This window comes from Helianthus annuus, chromosome 3 (genome assembly GCF_002127325.2).
Source record: "Helianthus annuus cultivar XRQ/B chromosome 3, HanXRQr2.0-SUNRISE, whole genome shotgun sequence".
In the NCBI taxonomy this organism is placed as follows: Eukaryota; Viridiplantae; Streptophyta; class Magnoliopsida; order Asterales; family Asteraceae; genus Helianthus; species Helianthus annuus.
In genome coordinates this window covers 101411017-101420961 of record NC_035435.2, presented here as the reverse complement: position 1 = coordinate 101420961, position 9945 = coordinate 101411017, and the positions used below count along the sequence as shown (strand labels likewise).

The 9945-nt window shown below is 40.7% G+C and overlaps 1 protein-coding gene across 1 annotated transcript; it reads right to left on the bottom strand.

The window, feature by feature from the left end:
• Positions 1-5254: 5254 nt before the first annotated feature.
• On the bottom strand, positions 5255-6598 carry LOC110931867. Its single transcript, XM_022175240.1, has one exon. The coding sequence runs from the start codon at positions 6596-6598 to the stop codon at positions 5255-5257; it is 1344 nt and encodes a 447-aa protein (XP_022030932.1).
• Between the last annotated feature and the right edge of the window lie 3347 nt (positions 6599-9945).

Sequence of the window (9945 nt, the reverse complement as noted above, 5' to 3'; positions counted from 1 at the left end):
GGCTCGGAGTAGGCTAGCGATACGTTGGTTGTATGATGGTTAGGCTGTAATGCCTTGTAATGGTTTGCGGCTTTTGAAATGTGTAAACGATGCGCCTTTGCTCTTTCTTTAATGGAATTACTTTTGTTTTTTATTCTCTGTCAAGGTTACAATTATTGCATTGTTGTTAGAAACTTTGTTTAAGTTAGCGCGAATAAATGTAAGTGTGGCTCGTGTTAAGTATCGTTGCCCGGCCTCGCGCTATGATCGCAGAAGCCTTGGAGGCTTAACTCAAGAGCTCGTAATTTACTGTAGTGTTTTCATGCTAATCAAAAGTTTAACATGCATTTGTAACTTGAAAAGAACACAATGGATAATCATAAGATAAAAACGTAAACAACTTTGGCATTAATAACTCAAAAGGCGCGCGGCCAACATACATGAAAAGTTGTGTTACGTATAGCATTTGCGCAGTTGTTGCGCATTCCAGGTCCGCGGTTTGTACGCCCCTTTTCCTAGCACCTCGTGGACCAAGTGTGGGCCCTCCCACTAGGGTGCTAGTTTTCCAGGGCGCTCGACATTACAGGCTTCGTTATCCCGGAACACATACTCTCCTGGGTTGTACATACATATGCGCACCCTCGCATTGTAGTATCGCTCCAGCGTCGGTTGGACTTGGACCTACTTGAAGCGTCGGGGGTTGCGACACCTTTCTTCAAGTAGGTCCAAGTCCAACCGACGCTGGAGCGATACTACAATGCGAGGGTGCGCATATGTACGTACAACCTAGGAGAGTATGTGTTTCGGGATAAAGAAGCCTCTAATGCCGAGCGCCCTGAAAAACTAGCACCCAAGTGGGAAGGCCCATATTTGGTCCACGGGGTGCTAGGAAAAGGTGATACGTGGTCGAAAACCGGTGATCGTTTGTGCTTAAGTTGATTTTTTACGTAGCTTTTAATCTTGAATAGCCTACTTTTAATGGGATTTGTGTTTTACAGGTCTAAAAGAGTTTAAGGAGCAAATCGGGAGCTAAACGGAGCACCGGGACGCGAATCGGATCAACCGGGGATGTGAAATGAACAAAACCGGGTTAATCACGAAGATTGGATGTGTTTTGTGGAATTTTAATGGGTTTAAAATGAATATATTGGAAGATGGCATGATAGAGGGCTGAATTACGAGTACGTGGGCGAAAACGGTGAGTAAAACGGAGCTATAACGAAGAAGTTATGAAGAAAACAAAAAACAAGATTTAGAGGCACCGTCGGCGACGCCCCACAGATATGTCCGTCGTGCAAAAAGGTCCGTAGACAGCAAGATAAGCCGTCGAAAGTTTGGCACACCATCGCCGACGCCCAGGGGCCCGTTGGCGACGCCCCTTACTGCTGCAAATCGTGAATTTTGAGTTTCCTTGATGTGGGACGAGTTATAACACATTGTTTGAGCCATTAATTTGAGAGTTACACTTCATGTAAGTTTGAATCTTCATCTTTGGAGCCATTCTCACCTGCCATTCACTTCCAATCCATCTCTAACACCAATCAACTACCGAATCATTATCACTTTCATTCACGCAACCCAAATTCCATCAATCATCCATCTTTTCATCACCACCATTCCAATACAAACCCTAACCACCATTCCATCATTCTTCAAGCTTCGAGATGATCCAATTTGAGTTCCGAGTATCCGTTGATCAAGCCTCTTCGACCATGAGCGGCTAATTCTTTGGAGATTTCACCCCGTTGTAGGTTATTGTAAGTCTAGGGTTTGAACAATGTTTTAGTTTGATTTTGTGACAACTTGAATTGTATTTGAATTGATTGACAATTGTCTTGGATTTGAACTATATTTGTGAATTGTCGAGTGAGTTATGAAATTTGACTTTGCGAAACAAGTTTGTGCAATTATGCCTTGTCATTCAAAAGGTTTTACTTGTCCGAAGTAACGAAGCTTTGATGATAGAAATCCGTTAATAACATATTCAAGTGAATTAAATCTAAAACGTGTAAGAACCCTAGGATTGCAATTACCGAACCGGGTGTGAGCCTTGTTTTCTCTATCTTGTTTAAACCTTTAATTACATTTTTTGCAATTGTTAATCACTAGTAGTTATCAACCAAATTATTTTAGTAATTTCAATTCACCTCTTTCAATCAAACAAACACAAAAACAAGATAGCAAGCTTCATAACTGTGACATCTTTTGAAGATTTATCCAAATCCATTCGTAAACCACATACTCTTCGTGGTTCAACCCCTTGCTACCACTAGCTATTTGTTAAGGGTAAATAGGGCTTATAAATATTATCTTCGATCGGAGCGCGACACTCCGATCAAATTTTGCACATCCCCACACTTGTCGTTTGTTTGCCCTCAAGCAAATCTGTTTTTCACTTTCACGTGGATCGAACAAGAAATACACTCCCCATTCCCGAGACTAAGGTTAAGGTCAATTGTCATGCCCAACTTCAAACTTTGTACAATTTTCACATATTTAGCAATAAATGATTAATCATGTAAAAGTGGTTATCCAAGATTAACCCGCCCGTGAAACTCACATTTCATGCATATCCCTCACAATGTTCACTCCCCTCGGTTTACAAGTTGGCTAATTTTCATGATGTATTAGCACTTTTAAAAAGTAATCGCTCAAAACCGATTAGAACACGTACCCGCATAGGCTTGCAACTCAATCATTCTCCGCCACCGAACACGAATACTAAGCACAAATCAAAAGGTCTTTGTAAGGGTTGTAACAGGGCTATGCTAAGGGTAGGAAATAGGATATTTTAAAGTGGCTAAGGTGATGAAAATTCGATTTTTATTACAAAACAACTATTCTAAGCACGACTAATCTACCGAATTCAAACTAGAAGGCAACCATTTTTCGCCTTTTATTTCTTAAATTAAGAACATATATTTTTGTTCTTTTCTCAACAACTTCCCATTCTTTTCGTGACATTTTCTGATTTTTCTCTTTTTTTATTTTTTATTTTTTTTATTATGTGCAAACAAACAAACACAACTATACAAACTTGACTCCTATAATCGAATTTTCATTACACGGGTTTGAAAGAAAAAAGTTTAAGGTTATGGGCTACAGGGTGGTCAAACGAAAGGGTTAGGCTCAAAATTGGCGACTAAGGGATAATTTTTTTGGTAAGGATATATAAATGGTGTAAAACGGAAAAGGTTTACCTAATGCCTTAATCATTCTCGTGCTTGTATTCGGTCTATGGTCTCAAACGTATCAAAAGTCGCAAGTTCTACAATACATGACTAATGGTCCACTTAAACAAAGAAACATAAATATGTAAACTATGATGTAAAAGTGGCTCAAAACCTCACATATCTAAAGGGTATGGTATGTGACATGCATAAAATACTAGTTTCTTAGGCGGATTATTACCAAATAACCACCCGCTAAATACCCATCATGCTATTAATTCGAACTTGACCATGACAAAAGACCAAATGGAATGTGACATCCCTCGTTGACTTAGTTACTTGTGCTTTAAGATCGCTTTCGAAACAAGACATTTTTGAAAAATTTTTGAAATTTCCCCCCATCCCCACACTTGAGGTAAACATTGTCCTCAATGTGTAGTGTTTAAATGAATGGGTCAAAATTGAAAACTTTTACTACTCCCCCATCCCCACACTTGAGGTAAACATTGTCCTCAATGTGTAAGAACTAGAGTTTTAAAACGCCCAAGGGATGTGACACGGCTAACTTCCCAAAAATTCCACCTCGAAAAATAATATACAATTACAATCCACTTATTACTAATCTAAGAATCAAGGTAAAAAGGAAATGCATGCACCTGATTTTTGTCGCTAGATGCTCCTGTCTTCTTCTTCTCTTCACAAAAACGGTCGTCCCTCGAACATGATGTACCTACAAATTTTAACCCTTGTGTAGAAGCATGCTTCTCACAACCATTGAAATTCGTTAGGTTCTTAGTTCTACCATTTTTATGAAAGTTTTACCAAATCATGCGTTAATTTACCTTGATTTATGTGGAAAAAATAATGTACAACAATAACAAATCCTAACTCGCTTTCGTAGGAATCACGGTTGCATTTAGCGTATGCAACAAGCCCTTTTAAACCCCCCAACAGCTTGGGAGGACGAGTAGGTCTCGTGAGGGTTATATAGGGAACACACCCATAACGTTCATTTAACTACTAAAATGAAATAACAACGTCATACAACAACAACAACAAAACTACAAAGAAACACCAAAACTAATTGTGAAAGAAAATATACAGCAACAATTGACTTACCACCTCATGGTGGTCGAATGGCGTGCTTGCCGCCTACGAACTCCTCGAAGTCACCCACCGGTGATTCATACCATTTGTTGCCAAACGGTCCAAACTTCCTCACCTCCTCTTCCTTCTTCTTTTCTAGAGGTGACTTTTTCGCCTTCTTTTTCTTGATCGTCTTCTTCTTTGTTTCTCCAAACCTACCAACCATAGCACATACCTTTTTGTTTGGATTCATGTCCTTTTTAGGACACTTATCCTCACCGAGCGGGTTAGTGAAATTTGGAAAAACATTTAAATTTAATTCCCGGTCCCCAAATTTCATGCTTACCGTTCCCGTTGCACAATTTATTATGGCATTAGCAGTTGCTAGGAACGGTCTACCCAGTATAACTATCGGTTGGGTGTCCTCAACATACCCAACATAGTCTACTACCAAAAAGTCAACTGGGTAGTAGCAATCACCCACCTTAATAATCACATCTTCCACCATCCCCCTTGGATGCGTGGGAGTCTGATCGGTCAATACCACGGGAGTATCAAATTTTTTAATGGACCAAAATCGTATTGGTCATACAAACTCCCGGGTAAAATGCTCACACAAGCTCCAAGATCGAGGAGCGCCCTCTCAATTTTAAATGTTCCAATTTGAATTGGAATAAGAGGATCTCCTGGATCTTGAGCTTTTTGGGGGAGCGCACTTGATAAAACAGCACTAACATGTGATACCAAATCAATCGGTTCGGGTAATTTATTGTGTCGTTTTTCAATGCTCAACTCTTTCAAGCATTCCATATGAGCCGGAATTTTTTAATGTGATCAAGTAACGGCAAATTAATTTTTGCTTGTTTAAAAATTTCCCACCTCTCGTCCTTTGGTGGGCACCGTTCTTTAAGCTTTGATGCATTACTCGAGTTTATTTGATTTAAACAATTTTCACAAAAAGAATCCTTCATGTTTTCAATTTTAATTTGCGAAATCGTTTCTTGTTCATTTTTACGTTCCTACTTATCACTTGTATTTTCCACTACACCATCAACGCATTGTGGTGGTGGAATACTTTCAACACTACTACAAACCTCATCATTTGAAAGGAGACTTACCGCGCTAACGCGTGCATTCCTCACGTTGCTTGTGCTAGAACCTTGATGCTTCGGGTTCACTGTAGTGTCACTTGGAAGTCCTCCTCCGCTTCCACGAATCTGAGCCATCTCTTGTGCAAGTTGCCCCACTTGCTTTTCCAACGCCTTATGGGATTTATCTCGTACCTCAAACTCTTTCTTCATCTCTTGATTTGAATGGTTGATAACATTCATAATAGCATCAAGTTTAGAGTTTAATGAATTATCACCTTGAGAGTTTGATGCACCACCCCCATTTCCACTTTGGTTGTAACCATGTTGATAATTTCTTTCACGGTTTTGATACCCTTGGTTACCTCCTTGGCAAGTTTGGTGCGAATACCCACCTTGATTTCCCGATTGGAAATTTGGGTTCATTTGGTTGGAGGCATTACCATACCTAAAGTTAGGATGGTTCCTCAATCCGGGGTGGTAAGTGTTGGAGTTCATATTGTACTGCCTCCAGTCTCCATACACTTGATTCACATCCACAGTGGCTTGACAATTCTCGGTCCGGTGACCGATGTCGCTGCATTCTTCACATACGGTGTATTGCACCGCACCCACTTCTTTTTTCTTCATGCGGGCCAACTCCCGCTCCAACGTTTCAATCCGATCCTTAGAACTCGCATCGCGATCGGGCCAAGACCTTGAGGTAGAGTGCTTTTTGGCTCGGTCGGCTGATTCTTTCGCCTTTGACCTCTTGCTCATCCTCTCAAGGAACTCCCAATCATCGTCCTCGTAATTACTCAACAAAGTTCCATTACTCGTCGATTCAAGGTGGTTCCATGTCTCATCATCCAACCCTCGCACAAAACATTTGACCAACTCCCCGTTTTCAATTTGATGATGTGGGCACTTCCGAATTAGTTCCTTGTATCGGGTGAATGCTTCGTGCAATGGTTCGCTCGAAAGTTGGCGAAAAGACCTAATTTCATCTCTAGCATCATCGGTCTTCGCCATCGAATAATACTCATCAAGAAAAACTTGTTGCATTTCACCCCATGTACGAATACTATTCGCCGGAAGTGTGAGGAACCATTGTTTCGCCTTATCCTTTAGCGAAAATTGAAATAATCGAAGCTTGACCTCTTCCAATGCAAAATCATGCCCTCCAATAGTACTACATATGGACGAAAACTCCGCCAAATGAGTGTATGGTTCATCATTAGATCTCCCATTAAAGTGGGGAAGTATATTGATGTAGTGGGGCTTGCAATCGAACATCCTTCTTTCACAAACTATTGGAGAGTCATTATCGGTGACCACCGGCCTAAAACGGTCATTTACTCCCTGTGGGGTTGTTGACGACGGTATGGACCGTTAACTTCTTGATCCACCGGCCTTCGATTATCTCTTCTATCACCTCCCCTATCACCTCTTCGGTTTCCACCTTAATTACCTCTTTCATTACCTCCTCCCACGAAACGAGGAATCTGGTTAGGGTTAATATTGTTGTTGTAAAACCCATCATTCCGGTTCCTTTGATTATTGTTTCGTGGTTGACGGTTGTTTTCGTAACCGTCATTTCGCACATTCCCGTACCCATAGTTATCGTTCCCCACAAAGTTGGCATTTTGGTAGCCAAACTCATCATCTTAAAAACCTCTATCATTGTAGATGTTGTCTCGATTCACATAACCCCATTCGTCATCATCTACCCATTCATTATAATTACCCCCGTCATCCGAGTATTCCGAGTGAATACTCACGTGTTCCGGCGATTGATAACCGGGAATGCTATACGGTTCGTCATCGGGGATAGCATTTCTCAAATCGTCAAAATTAAAGAACGGGTCTTCATTCGTGGGATTGTCGCGATCTCGGTTGCCTCTACGGTCGGAATTAACATTCCGATCATCAAGGTTGTTAGGTAAGGAGTTATGTCTTTTGTTGTTGGGGTGTTCTTTGGGTATTGTTGGTGTTTTGGTTTCGGAAAGGTGGTGTGGGTGGTCTAGAGTTGTTATTACCACCCGGTTGCTCTTGAGGTATAGGTTGGATATTTTGAGCGGGATTGAAGTTGCCTCGATATTGGAATTGGTTCGGATTTTGGTTTTGGTTTGAATTTTGGTTTGCCATTGAATCGGTTTCAATGGATGGTGTGAATTGTGGTAATTAAGTGGTTTGATTAGAAGCAAGAGTTGCTTCTAACCGGCTTGCTAAATTTCTTCTTGCTACTCTTTCGATTTCCGGTTCGTAAACCAACGGTGAAGTCCTTCCGGAGTTCCGCGTATGCATACACTACCTGTAACCTGCACAAGTAACACACCCCGCATAACAAATAAAAAAGACAAAGTACAAGAAGAGAAACTATGCAATTTAAACAGTTAATCATGTAAATTCAAACAATGTCCAAACACAAAGCGCACGCACTCCCCGGCAACGACACCAAAATTTGATCGGAGTGTCACGCTCTGGTCAAAGATAATATTTATAAGCCCTATTTATCCTTAACAAATAGCTAATGGTAGCAAGGGGTCAAACCACGAAGAGTATGTGGTTTGCGAATGGATTTGGATAAATTCTCAAAAGATTTCACAGTTATGAAGCTTGCTATCTTGTTTTTGTGTATTTTTGTTTGATTGAAAGAGGTGAATTAAAATTACTAAAATAATTTGGTTGATAACTACTAATGATTAACAATTGCAAAAAATGTAATTAAAGGTTTAAACAAGATAGAGAAAACAAGGCTCACACCCGGTTCGGTAATTGTAATCCTAGGGTTCTTACACGTTTTAGATTTAATTCACTTGAATATGTTATTAACGGATTTCTATCATCAAAGCTTAGGTGCCAATTACTATCAACGCATATCACGGACCACAATGCACTTCGTTACTTCGGATAAGTAAAACCTTTTGAATGACAAGGCATAATTGCACAAACTTGTTTCGCAAAGTCAAATTTCATAACTCACTCGACAATTCACAAATATAGTTCAAATGCAAGACAATTGTCAATCAATTCAAATACAATTCAAGTAACCACAAAATCAAACTAAAACAATGTGTTATAACTCGAAGCTTGAAGAATGATGGAATGGTGGTTAGGGTTTATATTGGAATGGTGGTGATGAAAAGATGGATGATTGATGGAATTTGGGTTGCGTGAATGAAAGTGATAATGATTCGGGTGTTGATTGGTGTTAGAGATGGATTGGAAGTGAATGGTAGGTGAGAATGGCTCCAAAGATGAAGATTCAAACTTACATGAAGTGTAACTCTCGAATTAATGGCTCAAACAATGTGTTATAACTCGTCCCACATCAAGGAAACTCAAAATTCACGATTTGCAGCAGTAAGGGGCGTCGCCAATGGCCCCCTGGGCATCGGCGACGGTGTGCCAAACTTCCGATGGCTTATCTTGCTGTCTACGGACCTTTTTCCGCGACGGACATATCTGTGGGGCGTCGCCGTCGGTGCCTCTAAATCTTGTTTTTTGTTTTCTTCCTAACTTCTTCGTTATAGCTCCGTTTTACTCACCGTTTTCGCCCACGTACTAGTAATTCAGCCCTCTATCATGCCATCTTCCAATATACTCTTTTTAAATCCAGTAAAATTCCACAAAACACATCCAATCTTCGTGATTAACCCGATTTTGTTCATTTCACATCCCCGGTTGATCCGATTCGCGTCCCGGTGCTCCGTTTAGCTCCTTAAGCTCTTTTAGACCTGTAAAACACAAATCCGATTAAAAGTAGGCTATTCAAGATTAAAGCTACGTAAAAACATCAACTTAAGCACAAACGATCACCGGTTTTCGACCACGTATCAAAAGGGGCGTACAAACTGCGCACTTTAGACGGTCACATCATCCCGCAAACCTGGAATGCGCAACAACTGCGCAAATGCTATATGTACACAACTTTTCATGTATGTTGGCCGGGCGCCTTTTGAGTTATTAATGCAAAAGTTGTTTACGTTTTTATCTTCTGATTATCCGTTGTGTTCTTTTCAAGTTACAAATGCATGTTAAACATTTGATTATCACGAAAACACTACAGTAAATTACGAGCTCGCTCAGTTGGTAGAGCACAAGGCTCTTAACCTTGTCGTCATGGGTTTAAGCCCCACGGTGGGCACCAATGAAGAAACACGGAACTAATTTTAGTGATTAGTTTGGTTTATGTTTCGACCATAAAGGTTAATCTTCTTAATCATTACTGAGCTGATGCCTTGATCTTCATGCAAAACACTAAACACCCCGTTAAGTTCGTTAAGAGGAGGGGAATGGGGGGTTCTCCTCTTAACCACTCTCCGGCGTGAGAATAAGTATGCATTTTGAGGAAGTAAGTGTGTGATTAGTAGTGAGAGAGCAAAGAACAGAATAGAATTAACCTGTACATGAAGGTCCGTATTTATAGCCAGAGTAGTGTAGAAGAAGATGGGCTGATCGGCCTTGGGCCTGGAGTCGACAACAAGGAATATCCTTTTTGTCCCTTCTATCATGGCCGTTAGCGTTTCTAGAAGGTTAACGAAGCTGGCGCATCCTGAGTGGAGCCACGTGTCCTGGTTGCCGTCCTTGTTGTCTCCCTGACATCAGCAGGTGAGTGGAGATCATGGGACAGATGTTGT

What these genes read in the sequence shown, in the direction of transcription:
- LOC110931867 (XM_022175240.1), bottom strand. Translation starts at nt 6,598, where the DNA reads ATGTTCGATTGCAAGCCCCACTACATCAATATACTTCCCCACTTTAAT.